The sequence below is a fragment of the Gopherus evgoodei genome, chromosome 6 (assembly GCF_007399415.2).
Source record: "Gopherus evgoodei ecotype Sinaloan lineage chromosome 6, rGopEvg1_v1.p, whole genome shotgun sequence".
NCBI classification, from domain to species: domain Eukaryota; kingdom Metazoa; phylum Chordata; order Testudines; family Testudinidae; genus Gopherus; species Gopherus evgoodei.
This window is the reverse complement of record NC_044327.1, coordinates 66,617,701-66,640,518: the sequence shown is the minus strand read 5'-3', so window position 1 is coordinate 66,640,518 and position 22,818 is coordinate 66,617,701. Positions and strand designations below refer to the sequence as shown.

The 22,818-nt window shown below is 38.4% G+C and overlaps 1 protein-coding gene across 1 annotated transcript in view; it reads left to right on the top strand.

Moving 5' to 3' along the window:
* SLC25A46 (solute carrier family 25 member 46) overlaps positions 1 to 16,569 on the top strand; it is a 29,148-nt gene extending 12,579 nt beyond the window's left edge. The window contains exons 6-8 of the mRNA XM_030566464.1: positions 5,463 to 5,519; positions 6,782 to 6,839; positions 14,966 to 16,569. Of these exons, the coding sequence (XP_030422324.1) occupies positions 5,463 to 5,519; positions 6,782 to 6,839; positions 14,966 to 15,544 (694 nt within the window). The 3' untranslated portion in view covers positions 15,545 to 16,569. The remainder of the gene's footprint in view (positions 1 to 5,462; positions 5,520 to 6,781; positions 6,840 to 14,965) is intronic.
* The last annotated feature ends 6,249 nt before the right edge of the window (positions 16,570 to 22,818 follow it).

The window sequence follows — 22,818 nt, the reverse complement described above, 5'->3', positions numbered from 1 at the left end:
AAGTATATTGATTTCTATTACAGCACAGAATACAAAATGTACAGTGCACACATCATATTTTTATTACAAGTATTTGCACTGTAAAAATAAACAAAAGAAATAACTTTTCAGTCACCTCATACAAGTACTGTAGTGCAATCTCTTTATCGTGAAAGCGTAATTTACAAATACAGACTTTTTTTTGTTACACAACTGCACTCAAAAACAAAACAGAGTAAAACTTCAGAGCCTACAAGTCCACTCAGTCCTACTTCTTGTTCAGCCAATCACTAAGACAAGCAAGTTTGTTTACATTTATGGGAAATACTGCTGCCTGCTTCTTGTTTACAATGTCACCTGAAAGTGAGAACAGGAATTCACATGGCACTTTTGTAGCTGATGTTGCAAGGTATTTACATGTCAAATAAGCTAAACATTCGAATGCCCCTTCATGCTTTGCCACTATTCCAGGGGACATGCTTCCATGCTGATGATGCTTGTTTAAAAAAAAAAAAAAAAAGCGATAATTAAACTTATGACTGAACTCTTTAGGGGGAAAATTTTGTCTCTTGTTCTGTTTTACCCACATTCTGTGATATATTTCATGTTATAGCAGTCTCGGATGATGACCCGACACATGTTCGTTTTAAGAACACTTTCACAGCAGATTTGACAAAACACCAAAGAAGGTACCAATGTAACATTTCTAAAAATAGCTATATCACTCAACCCAAGGTTTAAGAATCTGAAGTGCCATCCAAAATCTGAGAGGGACAAGGTGTGGAGCATGCTTTCAGAAGTCTTAAAAGAGCAACACTCCGGTGCAGAAACTGCAGAACCCGAACTACCAAAAAAGAAAATCAACCTTCTGCTGGTGGCATCTGACTCATGATGATGAAAATGAACATGCATCGGTCTGCACTGCTTTGGATCGTTATCAAGCAGAACCCATCATCAGCATGGACGCATGTCCTCTGGAATGGTGGAACAGACAAACTTATTTGTCTGAACTATTGGCTGAAGTAGGACTGAGTGGACTTGTAGGCTCTAAAGTTTTACATTTTTATTTTTGAATGCAGTTTTTTTTACACAATTCTACATTTGTAAGTTCAACTTTCATAATAAAGCGATTGCACGACAGTACTTATATTAGGTGAATTGAAAAATACCCTTTCTTTTGTTTTTTACGGTGCAAATATTTGTAATAAAAAAATAAAGTGAACACTGTACACTTTGTATTCTGTCTTGTAATAGAAATCAATATTTGAAAATGTAGAAGACATCCAAAAATATTTAAATAAATGGTATTGTAATATTGTTTAATCACACAATTAATGGCTTGGCCCTAATTTTTAGTAAATGAAACAATCTTAAATGTTTTAGATACGTAAAACTTATCTTATCAAACATGTTTCACGCTTACAACTAAATGATTTATTAAACAGAGGGATTAACTTTAGTCAGTGAATTAAGCTGATTATTTCAGGTCATCCTGGGAAAATTTTCAAATACACCTATGTGAAAGTGACTAGAACTTAAGTTCCTATTCTTCTAAGTCTCTTGAAAATGGGGCAGTCGCTCAAGTTACTTAGGGTATGGCTATGTGATCGATCTGTCGGGGATTGATTTATCCCGAATAGTGTAGATGCAATAAAATTGATCCCCGATCACTCTGCTGTCTACTCTGGAACTCCACCGCAGCGAGAGGCAGAAGCAGAGTTGACGGGGGAGGGGCTGCGGTCAACTCGCTGCCATCCTCACTTCCAGGTAAATCAACCTAAGATACACCGACTTCAGCTACGCTATTCGCGTAGCTGAAGTTGCGTACATTAAGGTCAACCCCCACCCCAGTGTAGACCTAGCCTTAGGCTGACCTATTGTTCCATATTTATGAAGTTGACCTCAGAAGTTAGATATTTCCCCCCCCAATTCTTTCTTTATATAGAAAAGCAGCTGTCAACTCAGTTTTTCATAGGGACTTATGGATTCAGCATATTTATTTTTTTATATCAGTGTTTTATGTGATTATAAGTAGTTTAGGCCCCCAATATTTGTATTAAATTTAAGATTTCATTTGAAATGGGATTATTTTTAAAAATTATTATGATATAAGTAAAAAAAAAATTATTTTAAATCATTGTGAGGGAGCAGAGAAATGAAATTACTAGGCAGAAGGTTTAAAACAAATAGAAGGAAGTATTTCTTCACACAACGCACAGTCAACCTGTGGAACTCGTTGCCAGAGGATGTAGTGAAAGCTAAGACTACAACAGGATTCAAAAAAGAACTAGATAAATTCATGGAGGATAGGTCCATCAATGGCTGTTAGCCAGGATGGGCAGGGATGGTGTCCCTAGCCTCTGTTTTGCCAGAAGCTGGGGATGGGTGACAGGGTATGGATCTCTTGATGATTACCTTTCTGTTCATTCCCCCTGGGGGATCTGGCCTTGGCAACTGTTGAAAGACAGCATACTGAGCTGGATGGACCTTTGGTCTGATCTAGTATGGCTGTTCTTATGTTTATATTTAACTGTCCTTGAAAGGTGAAAAATTACTGTTTTGATTACTGTCTGTGTCTACACTATTTCCCAGACAAGCCAGGCTGGGATCCCTCTTTCATGAATGCAAAAAGCATTATCCTTTTTGCTTCATCGGTGAAGAACAAAAATGTGTCTCTTTGCCTTCTCTTTATATTCCCAAAATTTATTGTTTTGTCCCCAGAATCAGGATGACCCTCATGATTTATTCCTCGGAATGCTAGTTCCATTTTGCTTTCACATCTTCATGTTGACAGCAAGTTCTGCTAGCGTGCAGGTAGAACTACCTCTTGCATATTGCTCATAGTTCATGTGTGTGATCGCACTGGTCTCTTTATTCTTGTGGAGTAGGTTGTAGGAATATACACTTCCACCAGTTCTCTTAACACAGAGACACCGGTAAAAGGGAAAAAGCATATTGTCAATGTGTACCAAGGCAGAAGACTTGTTCACACAGATTCAGCATCCACATCTAAATTGATACATAAAGTCTAGCTCTTCAGGGAAAGTTAAAATTACTGGAGCATGCAGGAAAAGGGATTATGCCCTTATAAAATCAAGAAGGGCAGATCCTTGAAAGGTCTATTAAAGAGTTTGGGGAAATGTAGCTTTTTGACACAGTAGGTAGGGCAATCCAAGAGTATTTATTTTTGGTTCCCATCAATCTCATTTTAGAGTTTCTTCAGGCTAACTTAAATAACAACATATAGCATGCTTCAGGTGCAAGCCTTGATGTTAAGAGCCATCAGTGATTGACATTGGCTAGATAGGATCTCATCTGTTGATTTTTGGATAACTCAGAATCTCAGGGGTTTTTTTTAATTCTTGATTTAAGTGGGATTGGGTGGGTCATAGATTCCTAAGGTGCCTTATGATCATCTGATCTGACTTTGTGCCTAATATGTGCTATTGAATTTCACATAGTAGTTTCTGCACCATGCCTGTAACTTCTGGTTGAGCTTGATTTTAGGAAGTCGTCATGTAAAAACTTCAAGTGATGGGAAATACACCACATCTCTGTTTACATTATTTTAATGGTTAATTACCTAACTGTTAAAGCATGCACCTTATTGACGGTTTCTGAATATGTCTAGTTTCAGTTTCCAGATGTTTAATCCTGTTATGACTTTGTCTGCTAGACTGAAACACTAGTTGAGTTCTCTTCAATACAGTAATTTGAATCGAGTGGATTGATTTAAATCACAAGTGGAAAGGCTCATTTTAAATCATTGATTTTAATCAACTTACCTTTTGTACTTCTGTTATTTTCTAAAGAGAAGTGCATTCTCATTGGTTAATATAGCCATTAAAACATAGAATCATAGACTCTCACTCTAGTTAAATATATATTTTTGTTTTAATGTTTAGTAAGTAAGTGAGAGGATCTTTTATTGTGTCAATGTTAAGGAGATGGTGAAGGCCCAGGCCACAATGTGAACTGTTTTGATTACAAGATTTAGTAAGGTTTAATTTACAGTGCTTTTCTTGCTCAGCATAAAAACTGCTGTATACCTTTAAAGGTCTCTGAAAAAAACTGTGTGAATGAGAAATACGTGCATTAGAAAAAAATAAGGCGTGAAGGCCATTGTTATAGCCAGATGGTCAAGGAACAAGAAGAGAGACTTAACGACACCAGAGACCCATCAATGAGCATCCATAATTAAGGAAGGGCAGATTAAGGACCCTGAGGTGGAGGCTTGCACCCCTAAAGACAAAACAATTGACTAAATCAAAACCAGAACAGAATAACCCTCTTGGAGGTGTTTTGGAATGTTAACATCAAAAGATAACGCCAATTAAGGAGTAAGTGGTCACAAACTAACAGCAAAATTCATAGACTTCAACAGAGAAAAAAAGATTATAAGAACAGGGTGCTTGACCATGGGACTTTGGGTTCATCTTGCCACAACTCCAGGAGCATCAGATCGCACCTGTCAGAGCCTGGCTCCCCTCTGCGACCAATCTGGCTGGCCATTAGATTGATCCGGACTCTGTACTGGTAACTATAAACATGAACTGGGAGGACTGTATGCATGGTGTGTATGTGTAACTGAAAAGCATATGCTAACTACTGTATTATCAATAAATGCAGCATATTGCCTTTTTCCCTGAAAAAGATCCCGTGTGCTGCTTATAAGCATAACATATATCACTCATCATTTGCTAACATACTAAAAATATACAAATTAATAAGAATCTGAAATTAAACTATATAATTGCTTAAATAAATTTGTATAGTTATAATGTACCACTCTAGGTAGCAAAATGATGTACCAAATCTAGTATAAAGATTCAATTTAGCTGTAAATCAACATTGACAAGTTTATGGATGGGATGGTATAACGGGATAGCCTAATTTTGGGCAATTAATTCGTCTTTGACTACTAGTGGTAAATATGCCCAATGGCTTGTGATGGGATGTTAGATAGGGTGGGATCTGAGTTACTACAGAGAATTCTTTCCTGGGTGTCTGGCTGGTGAGTCTTGTCCACATGCTCAGGGTTTATTTGGAGTCGGGAAGGAATTTTCCTCCAGGGCAGATTGGCAGAAGCCCTGGGGGGGTTTTGCCTTCCTCTGCAGCGTGGGGCCTGGGTCACTTGCTGGAAGATTCTCTGCACCTTGAAGTCTTTAAACCATGATTTGAGGACTTCAATGGTTCAGACACAGGTTTGATACAGAAGTGGGTGAGTGAGATTCTGTGACCTGTATTGTGCAGGAGGTCAGACTAGATGATCATAATGGTCCCTTCTGACCTTAAAGTCTATGATTCTATAAAAATATATAATTTATACAAGCTAAGCATGATCTTTCCATTAGCTGTTGTGGAGGACATGCGTAGACCCTAATTAGCAAACTGATGTTTTAAAATACTGTGAGAGTGGTGAAATAAATGCTTGGGGTTTTCTGTCTTTGGATTTTACAGGTAAATTCTGCTTTAACTTTTAGGGAACTTTCACATAAATGGAGCCTGAGACAAATAGGAGGACACCTTCTCCTGAAAAGGTAAGTATGGCTCTTGCTAAAGTTTGAGAATACTCTTATGATAAGATGTGTACATATAAACACATCTTCTTAAGATAGAAGACCAAAGAATGCCACTACAGAGCCAGCAAGCATGTGGTTGCCAAAAGTTTCAGTGGTGTAATAAGATCACCAATGATGTACGTAAACTGAATATTCAGCTAAACTACCTTAAGGACCTAGGTAGAGATCAATCCAGGTGGCATTCAGTCTGCAAGGAGGCTGTGTCCCTTTGAAATTTGCCAGGATGATGATAGTTTTGTGGATTTTGAAAAGATGTTCTTAGCTGCAAATGAGAAATTCAAATTGTGTATGGATGGTCCCTAATAAACAGTGTAAGGCTACATCTTCACTGCACACCACTGGGAGTGGCTTGTAGGGTGTGTGTAGCTACATGCAACATTAAAAAGCAGTCTGTATTCATACTGCTGAGTATTGCTGCGTACCAGTGAAAAGCTCTGGTGTGGGGAGCTGCTGGAGCTTGTCCCTGCAGCCAGAGTCTTTCGCTATGATGGAAGCAGCAGGACAGGGAGGTGCTGCTTGGATGAGTAGGGTATATACCCAGGTACATATCCACAGGGTTCAGGCATGTCCTTACTCTGCTCTCACAAGCAGTGCCTCACCTTATACAACACTATTTATGACTGTTAGGGAGGAGGGCATATAGTGTATGTACTATACATGCCACTGAAAGTTGTGTGCAGTGTAGGTGTACTGTAAGAAACACACACAGAACACTGCAGGAATTTAATTATTCCTTTTTAAAGTTCCTAATCTGATCTGTGGCTTATGGTTATTTGTGGCCCTTCAAAAATACAATTTCATAATTACCTTAATTATATAATACAATCTATTTAGTTTCTGATTCTGCAAGTAGTTCTGTGTGCTCAGTTGTGTTCACCCACATAGAGCCCCACTGATTTAAGGGATCAGAAACTAGTGATTCAATTTTGATTTCTGTACCACTTGTTAACTTCTGAATTGGCCACATAAAGCTAAAATTGTATATTAAGAATTTGATTACTTGCAGAACTTCTGATTGAACTTTATTTTGACTTGCTTAAAATTGAAGTAGAAATTCAACTATAGTTTTATATCATGTAACTAGTTTCCCTTGGGCATGGCTTCATAATTGTATAAATATGAGGATTTCAATGACTCAATATATCCTATGTCTGAGAATATTGATATTTTAGTAATATAATTCATAAACAAAATATTAACCTTTTTATTAATTCCTGCAGCCTAACCTATGTGGTAGCAATGCCTTTTTATTCAGCAAGCCTGGTTGAAACTGTGCAGGTAATTTACCATCTATATGTCTATTACATATAAAAAGATATGCTGTTCTTCTGTTTACAAATAAGAATTTATATAGAGAACTCAGTATTTGACTTTTTTTTTTTTTTTTTTTTTTCCCCTCAGTGGATTTTGATTTACATTACTAGGAGTTTCTGTACAGTGCTACTGAAGTTCTGGTCTTCCTTTTTAGCTCTATTTACCTTTTTCTAAACACTAGTCATATATTTAGTTTAAAAAAAACCATTCAGCTTCATTCATTGACATACTAGACAAAGTACTTACCAAGATGTGGGGTATTGGCCTGCATATCATTAATAGATCTCTGCGAGCTCAGTCTACCTTTTTTTTACCTAGTATTTACCAAAAAAAAATTTTTAAGTTCCTCTGAGACTTACTGTTTCAGAGAAGCAGATAGGAATCCAATCTGATTACTAATTGTGCTTCTTGAAATGCTAATAACCTTTACTCTATATCAAGGGGCAGTCTCTTTCTGCAATGCCCACTCCCAAAAGACACCAGTGAGGCCAGAATAGGCAACAAAACCACCTTCTCAGGGCTGACACAACATAAATTAACACACAACCTTTTTCCCCACCTCTTAGCTGGGCAGTTCCATCTCTCTGTCTGGGCAAAAGTGGTTCTCCCCTGAAGTCATCTTAAGTTATTCAGTGCAGAATGTGAACTCCAGCCTCTTCGGCTGTTTCCCCAACCCTCTTCCCTCTAGAGGTGTAGGGAGTTCCAAGGATCCTTCTTCTAGGCTATCATCTTACCCAATTTCAGGACTGCTCTTCGGAGGCACTTTTCTTCAAGTTCCTTAAAAAACCTCTCCAGTGGGCCTAGGTGCTAGTAAACTTAAAAAACAAACAAAAAACAAAGAAAAAAAACCATTACAAATGCAAGTGTGATTTGCCCAGCAAGCCCAATTCACAAATTTTAAATTACTGAGCTAACACTTTCCCAGCCACCAGACATCTCTTAAAATACCTGCCCTCAATCAAAATTAATGAGCCTCACAGTGCGCTAGGAAGATAAAAATTAGAACAGACCAAGGGGGGGGAAGTGTTTTGCAGAGTCAGTCTTACAATTACTCAGTTTTGGCCTTTGTAGATCCATTGGTGCTCTTGGACTCCCAGATGACAGCGGTGACTCAGGAATATATTAATCTAGGCCAGGCGCCGGCAAACTTTTGGGCCTGAGGGCCACATCGGGTTTCTGAAACTGTATGGAAGGCCAATTAGGGAAGGCTGTGCCTCCACAAACAGCCAGGCATGGCCCTGCCCCCACCCCCTATCCGCCCCGCCCCCCATTTTTCATCCCCCGATGACCCCCCTGGGACTCCTCCTGCCCCATCCAACCCCCCAACCCCATTCCCTGATCGCCCCCCAGAGACCCCGGCCCCATCCACCCTTCTCTGTCCCCTGACCGCCTCTGGAAACCCTGACACCCCCCTCCCCTGCTGCCCAATCCAACCTGCCCCTATTCAACTCCACTGTTCCCTGCCCTCTAACCACTCCCCCATCCACTTGCTACCCCCTGACCACCACCCTGAACTCCCCTGCCCTCTACCAACCCACCCTCCCTGCCCCCTTACCGCGCTGCCTGGAGTACCGGTGGCTGGCGGCACTGCAACTGCACTGCCTAGAGCGCCAGGACAGGCCACGGCTCTGCAAGAGCCCCACCACCCAGAGCCTTGCTCTGATGGCGCATCGAGCTGAGGCTGTGGGGGAAGGGGAACAGCAGGAGGGCCGGGAGCCAACCTCCCAGGACAGGAGCTCAGGGGCTGGGCAGGAGAGTCCTGAAGGCCGGATGTAGCCTGCGGGCTGTAGTTTGCCCACCTCTGATCTAGCCTCCAGTTGTCCCATTCAGATATGAACTTCAGCGTAGTTATTTACGTCTTTGTCACTCTCAGTCTGGATTATTGTAATGTGTTTACTTGGATCTGTCCTTGAAGGCCATTTGAAAGCTTTAGCTAGTGCCATATACTGGTACTGTCTTATAGCAGGGCAGGCCATTGTAAGCATACAATACCTGGCAGCAAGTTCTTGTGCACTGGCTTGTCCCTTCCTGGTATAAATCAAAGCATAAATGATTCTCTGTAAAGCACGTAAAGGCCTAAAAGGACATGACTGTTTCCAAGACGACACCTCCTCCTGCAGCCACATCGTAGCATTTACGTTCACCTGCTTTCTTGCTTCCCACAACTGAAATCCTGGGCACTGGGACAAAACAGTTTGGAGTGCAAGGTCATCGTCTTTGAAACTCTGCCGTACTTAAAGTACACCAAAGCCACAGTTTGGCAACATTTGATAATCTTTAACAATTTTCTTTAAACTTGGTTCGAAATATAAATCACAGTAAGATCAATGTAACCAACCAAGCGTGAAGTTTTTAGTTTAAAATGTCAAGCACAAAATATATTATCAGAACTTTGAGAATTTTTTTATGCTTTCATAATTTATATGGCTGCTCAGATTTTTCTCAACTTAAGTTTGTGTCTAAGTTTTAAAATCAGGCATAGGAAATTTCAGTCTAAGCAATTTTATTTTATGAGCAACAGCAAAAGGGAGATTAGGTTCTAATTTACATTCTAATCTTAACTATAGTTTGTATTATAAAGGCACCCTATATTTAATACTTCAATATATTTTTCATATGTTTAAGATGGACAGGCATCTCAGCGATTCCTTTGCACAAGAACAATTGATGCTCTGCCACGTAGGAGAAGTAGTTTTAACTCCCAGCTCTTGTTTTTCTCCCCTTGAGCTAGAGAACGTTGTAAAGGCAGTGATGTCAGTTCCTGGTGGAATACTCATGCTTTCAGTTCCACTGGTTAATTTGGGACTGGCATGGATGGGTTCCAAAGAGATGGCTGTGACAGTGTGGGATACCTCTGTGTCACATATGAATCCTATCTTGGGCCATGTCTACATGGCTTACCTTACAACGGTGCAGCTGTGACACAACAGGCGCACCATTGTAAGGTGCACAGTGTAGATGCTCTTTGTTGCCAGGAGAGAGCTCTCCTGATGACAACTAGGGGCGGTACCTTTGTTACCAGGAGATCATCTCCCACTAACAAAGCACTGTCTACACCAGCGCCTTTCATCATTAAAACTCTTGTCATTGGGGGGGGGGGGGGTTTCAGTGAGCATCACAAGGAAGGGTGAAACTTGCACATCATGAACTGAAACCATTGTAGGCACATTGTGTATTGTTGTAGTTTTAAAGGATAATTAATTCTCTGATATGGATTGCCTTTAATTTATTTCAGTGGGGTGTTTGTCAGGAGTTGGGATCGAGTGTCTATCTGCAAGTTTATTGATGATACTCAGCCTATTTAACTGTGCATGTCTGAGTATCTCAGAGCATAGTCCCTTAACACACAATATGTTAAAATGTCTGCCCTGGTTACTGGAAACATTAATGTAAGCCAGTTTTCCTATGAGTAGTAACACTGAAACGCTAATGAACTTTTCAGTTTTTTACTCTGAATCAGGAAGAGTTGGGATGTGTCCTGGAAAAAAAAACATTAACATGAGCTCCCCTCTGGTATAAGAGGTGCATTGGTGGCAGCTGAGAATTGTTAAGTGTTTAAGGTTATATATCTTGCTACTGATAACTTTTAATACTAGCTTTTGAGTATTTGTTTTTTTACATAGCAAGCATTCTTGCAAGAATCATGCTGCTCACCTGTTGTTGTCACTATAGTTCTGCATGTAAAATGGCTGTACTTGCCTGTCTTAAAGATGGATAATCTATGAGCTGGAGAAATTTCTTGTCATCTTGACACTTTTTAGTCTTTTTCACCTTAAACCACATGGTGGCACACTTAACATATAAAATTGAGTCTGTAGTTTTGAAGCACCAGAGTCAATTTTGCATGATGAAATGAAGAAAGCTAAGATTTTGTCACTGGTATTTTTAGTAAAAGTCATGGACAGGTCACAGGCAATAAAGAAAAATTCACAGAATCTGTGACCTTTCTCTGACTTTTACTAAAAATCTGTGACAAAATGGGGATCTGTGGGTGCCCACAGTGCCTGCAGCAGGGCAGCTGCATAGTGACTAGGAGCTTCCGTAACTTCTACGACCTCTGTGACTAAATCATAGCCTTAAAAATGAACAATGTTTAGATTCTTTTTATATGAAGTGTCTACAATTCCTTTTAAGAAATGTAAAATTTCCATTGTAAGAGGAAGCTGTTTCAACTATTTATTAAAACAAAGCCTTTGCTGATAACATGAAATTTACTTTTGTAGTTTATTTATGCTAGATGTCTCCATTGTGCTTATCTTGCTATTATAGCAGATACTTTTCATTTTAGTATTCTGTTTTCCTTGCTTTACAAATAAAGGAAGACATGGTTTTTACATTTTTCAAAACATATAATTTTCAAATTGTGCATGTGTGTTCTATGGTTTTTTTTTAAATTTAGTATCAGAACTACTTGGTAGTGCTTACTTACATACTACCTCTACCTCCTGTAGAAAATATTCAATTTAAAATTTTTAAAATTTTTCTTTTTGCATATTTTTGGAAAAGTGCAGCAGGCAGGTATAGTACCATATTGAGTCATACAAGTTTTTTCATGTATTTTAAATATTACCTCTTCTAGATTATCTAGATCACAACGGCCTGTAAACCAATAATCTGTTTTAAATGCAGACTTCTAAGTTTGTTAATTAGGTGTCACTAATAATTAATAAATTTGTATTTTCACAGGTTTGAATTTACTCAGTAATGAAACTCCGATAACTCATCTTGAGTGAGATTATATTAGTTCATAACAAATATATTCTTTACCCAGATCTATGAAACCACTCCTGCAGCCCTTGACAGTTTGATTTGTATATTGTCTGGTTACGTTGTTTTCTTAAAAGCTGATACGCTTATACTAGAATTATTTACAGTTTCATTCTCATTACTTCCTTTTTCATATAGAGAAATATCTTATTTTTAATGTTTTCCTTATATTTTATAAATTCCGAACCTCCTAATCAGACATCTGTTATTTCCTTACGTCTTTTCGGTGTTCCTTACATCATATTTTGCTAGCTCAAGCAACTGGTACTTGTGGTTAGTAGATCGCTAAAAATATTTTTTTTAATTCTTGTAGAATTATCAGAGAAAACAAGTTGGTATTTTTCCTCCTCAGCATAATTGTGAAGCACTATGGGAGAGTCTGACTCATAGGCAAGCTATAAGGCCTTATAAATGTCTATTTTATGTCAGCATTGTGTTTTGCAATTAATTTAGCCCTTAAGCTATTTCTTGATCTTATATGTTTCAGCTTTCAAAATGTTGCCAAAATAAAACTCTGCATACCTTGGATTATTTGTCACTATTGTGCACACAAAGTGTATGTCTGGGGTAAGAAAATCAATATACCAAAAGATGATTTTAATAAACCTCAGTGATTTGTGTGCAGCAGGATAACATGATTTTACATTTGAGAAGGATAGGAAGATAAAAGAAAATGTACCAAAATCTGTATTGTGCTGTTTATTGAAAGATCATACGTAAAAGAGCCATTAAAATTATTTAATTTTAAAAACCTATATTATAGTATACTTAATGCTAAATCCAACACATCAAGGTTGGTGGACTACATTTGACAAACTACCCTAAAAGTATTCTGGCATACAGGTATACTCACCTATGCAACCTCCCCTTTGTTTTTAATTTTCCGGTGGGTAGGCAGTATACTGAGATTTACAGAAAAAAGTTTGTAAATCTTAATGTGCTGCCTGTCCACAAGTACATGGCCCCATTCATATAAGACTTATTCATGCTTAACTCCCACTGAAGTTATAAAGGTTCCAAGATTGGACTCAGTATAGTATAAAGTACTGCATGTAATCAGAAAGGAAGCCAGTACTTTTGGCTTATCAGAACTATCTAGGGATATAATAGGATGATTTGAAAAAATATGAATAAATAAATATGAAAATAATAACTTAAGATGATCCTTGTGATTTTTTTATGGATGGCAGCATGGGTGAAGAGAGCACTATTTTAGCATCAAGAATTGAATGAAAGACACCACCATAATTATTACAACATACATAGTTGTAAGTCTGTTAACTTACCATAACCCCTACTAAATCTTTAGACTCACTTATCTGAATTTTTGTAGTTAAGGTTATGTCTGGATTTGCTCTTCACTTTTAACTAATACAAATTTAAAATAGATGACATAGCAAAGACTCACATTTTATCTTAAAAGTAAAGCAATTCCAAATAATTTGCATTTGTCCTTCAGGTTTTTAAATAGAATATCCTTGTTTTCATACAGTAAAATTGTTTCCAGGATTCTGTGCTATGAAATAACACTTTCTGAATACACTGACTACTGTACATACTTAGTTTTGGTGGATTAAGGTACTTAGAAACAAAACAGGTAATTGTAAATTGATATTAAGATTTTTATGTAAAAAATAGTTTACATTCTGTAATATGCAGATTTGATCCAATTCAATAAATCAGTGTTATAGTATCATTATGTATGTGCAAGTATAGTAACCACTCCACCCAATGTGCAGCGGCAGTCAAAAAAGCAAACAGAATGTTGGGAATCATTAAGAAAGGGATAGATAATAAAACTGAAAATATCCTATTGCCTCTATATCAGTGGTTCCCAAACTTTAATAGCTTGTGAACCCCTTTCACTAAAATGTCAAGTCTCACAAACCCCCTCCTGAAAATGAATATTTCCAGGGACTTTCTCCTTTACGTGAGTATAAATTAGAAAAGCAGTGATCTTGGAAATATAAAATTGGTTTTTAGGATATGCTGATTACACACTATGTTTTATTATTATTTATCATTACAGTATTTTTATTACATTATGAAAACAGCAACGCTCTTCCAAGATCTCACTTTCGTCACTTGTATCACTTTGAATAAGCCTGTTATAATACAAGGCTCGTAGGTTTCATCAGGGATTATCAGAGGTGAAACAGCATGAAGGGATTTAAGAAGCCAACTCAAGAGTTCCTCCTACACAAGCATTCAGTCTTGAACAGTCTAGGCAAACAACGCTCATTAAAACAAAACTTAAACTTGTTCTTCATAATAATTTTAAGAACAACACTAGCTGCCTGTTTAATTTTAGAAACAGCAAAAAATATCTGCCTCCCTCTGCATTTCTTATAAGGAGTCTTGAAGTTTAAATCTCAGTGTGATCGATATGCTTGCTTTGATCTGCTTAGCTCTTGGAAGTCCAGGGACTCCGGGCTGCTGGCCCTGGAGTCCTTAGGGACAACTCTGTCCGCCATTAGGGATTTTTTTTTCCCGAGAACCCTCTGTAACATTTCACAAACCCCCGTTTGGGAACCACTGCTCTGTATAAATCCATGGTACACCCACATCTTGAATACTGCATGCAGATGTGGTCGCCCATCTCAAAAAAAAAAAAAAAAAAAAAAAAAAAAAAAAAGGAATTGGAAACGGTTCAGAAAAGGGCAACAAAAATAATTAGGGGTATGGAATGGTTGCCATATGAGGAGAGATGAGTAAAACCAGGGCTTGTCAGCTTGGAAAAGAGATGACTAAGGGGGGATATGATAGAGGTCTATAAAATCATGGCTTGTGTGGAGAAAGTAAATAAGTGTTGTTTACTTCTTCTCATAACACAAGAACTAGGGATCACCAAATGAAATTAATAGGCAGCAGGTTTAAAACAAACAAAAGGAAGTATTTCTTCACAAAATGCACAGTTAACCTATGGAACTATTTGCCAGAGGATGTTGTGAAGGCCAGGACTACATCAGGGTTCAAAAAAGAACTAGGTAAGTTCATGAAGGATAGGTCCATCAATGGCTATTAGCCAGGATGGGCAGGGATGGTGTCCCTCACCTCTGTTTTGCCAGAAGCTGAGAATGGGTGGCAGCTTTGATGATTGCCTGTTCTATTTATTCTCTCTGGGGCACCTGGCCTTGGCAACTGTCAAAAGACAGCATCCTGAGCTAGATGGACCTTTGGTCTGATCTAGTATGGCTGTACTTATATTTATATTTAACTGTCCTTGAAAGGTGAGAAAATACTGCTTTGATTACTGTCTGTCTACACTATTTCCCAGACAAGCCAGGCAGATATTCATTTTAACTATTTCATTTTGGTTGTAGAGTGAAATCATTCGAGATAATCCTGGAATTTTGGACTGTGTGAAAGAAGGGATTGGCAGAGTGATTGGCATGGGAGTGCCCCATAGCAAACGGCTCCTCCCCCTTATGGCCTTGACCTTTCCCACTGTTCTACATGGAGTTCTTCATTACATCATCAGTTCCATCATCCAGAAGTTTGTGCTGCTTGTCCTAAAAAGGGAGAATTCCCAGAGCCTTCCAACAGAGAGCTCCAATTCTGTGCAGAGTATGTTGGATGCTTATTTTCCAGAACTTATAGCTAGCTTTGCTGCCAACCTTTGTGCTGATGTCATGATTTACCCGCTGGAGACAGTTTTACACCGCCTTCATATTCAGGGAACACGCACAATAATTGACAATACAGACCTTGGCTATGAAGTGCTTCCAATCAATACTCAGTATGAGGGAATGAGAGACTGCATCAATACTATAAAGCAGGAAGAAGGAATGCTGGGTTTTTATAAAGGGTTTGGAGCTGTTGTTGTACAGTATACACTGCATGTGGCTGTTTTACAGCTCACTAAAATTATTTACTCCATGCTGCTTCAAAATGTTGCTTAAAAGTACATTCATATGTTGATTAGCATTGGGGATGTGATCTGGTCACTTAATGAATTATGGTAAAAAGAGATGGATAGGAAAATGAAATCTGAAAGATGAGAATCTGTAGTAGTGGTTTCTCTTTTTGCAGTCTGAAGTGTTCCTTTGAAAACTGGAATTTGAATTTCAAAATGTCCTTTTTAAGAAGTACTCCATAAAATTAAAACAAGGACTATTGCTGGAATTTGAATATCTTGAAATGTGAAATATTATGTGGAAGAGAATCATAATTTAAAGTGGGCAAATTCATATAGAGGATATATATGAGTTATCTCATTTCAGTATAGATAACCTTTGCATCTACCTGTAGACTGACATGGAAAATGGCATTTCTAATGGTACTGTTCACATACGCTATATGACTAAAGGACAAATAGTCGTCGTCATCTTTGGCAATGAATTTCTTCTGATAAATAAAGGGGTTTGGTTTCAGAACTAATGCAAGATATGTGAGGATTTACTGGTCTTCCATAAACCTGTTTTAACCTTTACTGTTAATGTGGTTAGGTCAGAATGGTAACTTTAAAAAAAAAAAAAAAAATCTTGTTCTTCACATTTTTTCTCCACATTGTTTTCTCAGTTTACAGATACAAACAAGACTTTCACTGCTGCAACATACATCTAGGGGGAAAGATAAACTAAATGTTTTATGCTTTGTACATCGCCCATAGCAAATTATTTTGTAATAAGAACTTTGTCGTCTTGGTATGTGCAAGGTGAACTAGAATACACTAGGTAGCTCTCTTCTACAGGTCCATTAGTGTTACAGGGTAAATAGTTGCTAAAATTTATGACTTGAATAAAGTAAATGTGCACATAATTAGCTGATAGATATAAAAGTGCCATTTTTAAAGTCAAATTTCCAACCATAACCACAATTTGAGAGATTTGTTTTCCAAGGTATTTTTGCGTAAAAGAATAATCATGAGACATGATTTTAGTATCCATGTTCAAATAATACTCTGAAAGCATAAAATGATTAACTGGTCTTTATTTTCTTCAGTTACTCTCTGTTAGATTGCACTGCCTGGGAGAGAGATGCAAACACAAAGATTTGGTCTTCAGGGTCCTTTGTCTTCCGTAGAGCAGCAGTCTACTTAAGAAAGCCTCCACTTATGATTTTGCACTTAAGTCCTTAAAAATGTGTTTGGTGGATTAAATATTTGATGGGCAATATTCAACTCTGTTTCACAATTAATATGTAATGTTTGATGACTGCTGACATTTATTTTTCCTCCTCCCTTCCCCCAAAGTCCAAACCAAGATTTTCAGTCTTGAAAAGGTTTTGATTGTTCTGAATTGTTAATTTGCTGCTTGGTTTCCAACATAGATTTCATGAAGATGTTTAAAAAGAGATGTTTTAACAAGTAAACCAGATGAGCATGTTAAAAGAAAATCACTTTTAAACAATATGAAAGGTTATTGCCTTTCTTATAAATTAACTTTTGTGGTAGATGTCTTTGTATATATCTGTGTGAATATAGTAAATTGATGTGTATTTAATTGATCAATCTTAAAATGTACAGTAGTTTTTATTTATGGAAAGTAGTCATGGCAGAACTATGAACAGCTTTGACTCAACTGCAATGACTTATGAATTGACATATTTTGAAAATAATTTGGCTTTGCTTACAGTTAAACTTATTTCTATGTATTTTAAGACCATAAGTGTTAAAATGGAAAATATAGTAAACTTGGGACCTGACCCTTTCTTTTGAATATTGTTTTTTCCGCAAGTTTAGTGTGTAAAATGGGAGCCATAAGATAACAGAGAAATACAATGTAAGAATTTGGAAAAAGTAATTTACCAAAGAGATACCAAAAATGTAGTACATAAATCAGAGCTCTGTCTTGTAGGCTTTCCATTTATAGGTGTATTTTAAAAGTGCTGTAATATTTCAATTTTCCTTTTTTAAAAGTATTCTACAAATTGAGAAATCTCAATAAAACTCAAGACAGCAACACTGCTCAAACATTCCAGTCTTTGTGAATTACTTACATCTTTTTAAAATGTGTATCAGCAAAGACTGGCCATTATATCTTAAAAAATAAAGAACTAAAAATGTCTCAAATTCGTATTTAGGTACCTAAATAAAAGTAGCCTGACTTTCAAAGGTGCTGAACACCCAAAAGCTGTATTGAAGTAAATTAATCCAATAATTGTGATAATTATACATTTAAATTATTTTCACCAACCAGCCCTAAATATTGTATTTGCATAGCTGATAAGAACACACGTGATGACTCGTCTCAGTCAGAAAGGGTTGGTTTTACTCCTAGAAAAGTATTCTAACAAAAAAAATACATGTCTATTGTTTGTCACACATGGACAAAGGAAGCAGGAAGTAGTCTGAGTGTACAGGTTACCTTCCCCTCACAAAATATATGCATAGTTTAGAACTGATTCCATTGTCAAATTCTCATTTTTGCCTTCATTGCCAACTTTGAGTGACTTGAGTGACCCACAATTCTTGCCATTGAGCCAAATCCTCAGCTGTTGTAATTCTTTTTGGCACATTGATTTGAAAGAACATTATAAACTATACAGCGACTGCCTTGTAATGTAACTTGTAATGTAATGTAACTTGCTCTCAGAATACTTGACATTTCCTTTGTCATCTTTTCCTCATTTAGGGAGAAAATGTTAGGTCTCCATGTATATTTCTGTAAACTGTTTTACCCTTAGAAAATCTTCCTAATCCTTTCTCACTGGCATCTCTAAGGTCACCATTTGTGTTCATGCCTGCCATTTGAGTTTCAACGTGTGCGGGGCTGAGTGGGAAAACTCATTTTAGCTTTTAATTATCACAATTATTAGATTATTTGTTTACTCATTGGGCTTTTAGTCCTGTTTCTCCAATTTTAGACATAAAACTAGTCTTAATTTTTGTGAGTGGGAGGCAGTTCTTAAATTTCAGACCTGATTACCTTAAAAACCTATCTATAGATAACTTGAAATGGCATCATTGGAGAACGCACCTAGAAACTGTTCAATCTTTTCAACTGAAACAGAAAATGAGATTTGAAGGGTGTTGGGTAAATCCAACCAATTTTCCTCCCAATTTTCCATTACAAACTCCTCTTTCTGATCTTTTTCATGCTGTAATTTTATTAATTCTGGTTATTCACAACACTTTCCTTTCAATCGCTTTAAAAACAAATGCCATGTAAAAGACTTAGTATATGATTCTTATGTCAGTGAAGAATTGTTTTCTATAGTATATCTACTACTCTATCTCTAACCTGCCCTGTCATGGTATAAACCCCCACTCTGAACCTTAGCGTCCAAAAGATGGGATACCAGCATGAATTCCTCTAAGCTTAATTACCAGCTTAGAACCTGTAGCGCTGCCACCAACCAGGAATTCCAGTGCCTGGTACACTCGCTTTACCTGGTTGGCCAAGTCTTCCCCCAGTAGCATGGGGATGTGATAATTGTCGTAGACTGCAAAAGTCCACATTCCTGACCAGCCTTTGTATTGGACAGGCAGTTTAACTGTTGGCAAGTCTACAGCTTGTGACATGAAGGGGTAAATTGTCACTTGGGCCTTTGGGTTGATGAATTTGGGGTCCACTAAGGATTGGTGTATAGCTGACACTTGTGCCCCCGTGTCTCTCCACGCAATAACCTTCTTTCCACCCACTCTCAAAATTTCCCTTCGCTCCAAGGGTATTTCAGAGGCATCTGGGCCTGGGGAATCTTTGGAGTGATGGAGATATAATGAACTGCACTTGGTTAGGGTTCTGGGGCAGTTGGCCTTTATATGTCCCAGTTCATTACACTTGAAGCATCGTCCAGCTGACTGGTCACTGGGCCGAGGTGGGTTACTGGAGATTGGTGAGGTGAGAGAATAGGGAGTCGGCGGCTTTCCTGGGGTTGCAGGTGGGGTCTTGGGTTGCCATCGGGTATAGGGTTTATTGTCAGTGTGACCCCGGTGATAATTCGCTCCCCTTGATAGTAGCTTTTTTCTTTTCGGCCACTTCCACCCATCTGGCTCCAATCTCCCTCGCCTCAGTTACCATTTTGGGCTTCCCATCTAGGATGTACCTTTCTATTTCCTCAGGAACCCCTTCTAAGAACTGTTCCAGTTGTATTAGGAGGTGCATGTCGTCTAGAGATTTAACATTGGCTCCTGATATCCAGGCATTATAATTTTTTCCAATGTGGTAGGTATGTCGGGTGAATGACACATCTGGTTTCCACCTTAGGGCTCTGAACCTCCGATGGGCATGCTCAGGTGTTAGCCCCATTCTGATTCCGGCCTTGGTTTGAAAAAGTTTATAATCATTCATGTTCTTCTTAGGCATTTCAGCCACCACCTCTGCTAAGGGTCCACTGAGCAGTGGCCTCAGCTCTATCATGTTCTGGTCTTCAGAGATGCTGTACCCATGGCAGGTCCTTTCAAAATTTTCTAGGAAGGCCTCAGTGTCATCATCTGCCTTGTAGGTGGGAAATTTCTTGGGATGTGGAACAATAACTGGAGAAGGGTTGTTAGAGTTGGCTGGAGCATGCTGCGTAGCTTGCGCTAATTCCAGTTCATGCTTTCTCTCTTTTTTCCTCTCTTCCCTCTCTCTTATCTCCAGCTCTCTCCTGTGGGCAGGCTCTCTCTCTCAGCTCCATCTCTTTTTGTTTCATTTTTAGTTCTCGTAGTTTCTTTTCCATGTCTCGCTTGTGGTCTGTCTCTTTGATTTGTTCCCCTGCGTTCAGTTTTGCCCGTTCCTGTTTCAGGATATCCTTGGTAGTCATGGTTTCTGCTTTCTTGTGGTGGGGCACCCTCTGGTGTTTACTGTCTGAAATGCTGCTTTTCTGTTGCCTTCTTTGGGTTACTTAGCAACAGTGTCTTTCTTTTAACTCCTACCTAGCTATTCCTGACAGAGTTAGATAGAAAAAAAAACATTCATTTGCAAGTGTGTTTTGCTGGTGTATGGTGACTCACAACTGGAGTCCCTTTGTTTAACAAAGATCCTTGTTAAACCCTAATGCCTTTGCCTTCAGAGTACTAAGAAGGGAGAGACCAAAAAAACTTGCAGACCTTTGCTTTTAAAACAATCTCCTCTAGCCTGCTTTACACACAGCAAGCAGGGAAAAAGAGAGAAAAAAATCCTACTGTTTTTTGCTTCTAAACCCAAACCTCAGTCTGCCTGCAGATAGCTAGCAGGGACAGAAATAGAATCCAAAAGCCAGTGAGGTTTTTATCTTATCCATCTACCCCACACACTGCACACCACGTCATGGTATAATTCCCCATTCTGAACCTTAGCGTCCAAAAGATGGGATACCAGCATGAATTCCTCTAAGCTTAATTACCAGCTTAGAACCTGTAACGCTGCCACCAACCAGGAATTCCAGTGCCTGGTACACTCTGGTCCCCCAAAGACCTTGCCCAGGGAACCCCAAGACCCAGACCCTCTGGATCTTACCACAAGGAAAGTAAATCCTTTCCCCCACCGTTGCCTCTCCCAGGCTTCCCCTCCCTGGGTTATCCTGGAAAATCACTGTGATTCAAATTCCATGAATCTTAAACAGAGAGGAAAATGCACCTTCCCCTCCCAGACTCTCCTGAGAGAGAAAATAATCCTAACACAGAGAGAAAATTAACCTTTCTCTCCCCCTTCCCTCCTTTCTCCCCACCAATTCCCTAGTGGATCCAGACCCAGTCCCCTGGGGTCTCACCAGAATAAAAAAACAATCAGGTTCTTAAACAAGAAAAGTTTTTAATTAAAGAGAGAAAAAACAGTAAAAATTATCTTTGTAAATTTAAAATGGAATAGGTACAGGATCTTTTAGCTATAAACACTGGGAATACCCTCCCAGCCTAAGTATACAAGTACAAATTAAAATCCTTTTAGCAAAATACAAATTTGAACTCCTTCCAGCCAAACACACATTTGCAAATAAAGAAAACAAACATAACCTAACTCGCCTTACTTACCTAGTACTCACTATTCTGAGCTTATAAGAGCCTGTATCGGAGAGATTGGAGAGAAACCTGGTTGCACGTCTGGTCCGTCTGAGCCCCTAGAGTGAACTACAACCAAAATCTAACAGCACACACACAAACTTCCCTCCCTCAAGATTTGAAAGTATCCTGTCCCCTGATTGGTCCTCTGGTCAGGTGGGAGCCAGGCTTACTGCTCTTGTTAACCCTTTCCAGGCAAAAGAGAGATGAAGTACTTCTGTTCTATTAACTCTTACTATCTGTTCATGACATGCCCCTTTTGGGGTAAGGTTATTAACAAGGTGCTGGTGAAGAAAGTCTTTCATGGATTTGAAGAACAGTAAGGGACAGTTATGATCATCGAGCTTGAACTGTGGAATGTGGGCCATAGGGTATCACCAAGTTATTTCTGTATCAATACCCATAACTTTTAGTTATGCTGAAGTATAACTTTTTAGCAAGATATCTAATCTTGACTTAAATACTTCAAGTGACAGAATCCACCACATCCTTAGGTAAGTTCAGTAACCCACACTGGGAGTGTGTACCTTGCTTTTAGTCTGAAACTGGCTAGCTTCAGTTTTCAACTATTGGATCTTGGTATGCTTTTGTTTACTAAATTTAAAAAGCCCACTGCCAGCAGAAATCTTTTCCCTAGTAGGTAATTATAGACTGTGATAGTCACCTCTTAACTTTCTCTTTGATAACACTGCTCTACCGCCAAAATGTTTCTGAAATAAATGTAGTCCAACTTTACTAATTCTGGGTCACTGAAAACAAAAATGATGCTTAAAATTGTTGATTGGCTCTAGTTTTCAAAATATGCTATTGGGTCAGTATATACGACCCTTGACTTGGGAATGGCGGAGGATAAGTGAGTTATGAAGGGAAGGGATCTCAATTTAAACCAGAAATGACTAAAATACATCTTTGACTGGATCTATGAATAAATCTATGACTGGGTTTGGACAGGACTTGCTTTTGAGGCAAAACAATGAATGATACAATCTGAAGCTGGTATTGTGTCATACATGATATGAATTGCATCATGTTGTTCCTAGAAGTCATGGATGATGCAATCATAATGAAGCTTCCATCACTCTGCTGAACAAATTGCCCTATATCAGCTCTAGAAATCATACAGTGTGGTGCTCTCTTATTTGTGAGTGTTTGATTTTGCAAAGGGACACATTTCTGTTGAGCCAAAGTGAGCAGAGATGCCTCGTCCTTGTGTGAACAGTGCAGATAACTTCTGTTATGTTTGTGGTGAAGTAACTTTTGCATCACAAAAGCGCA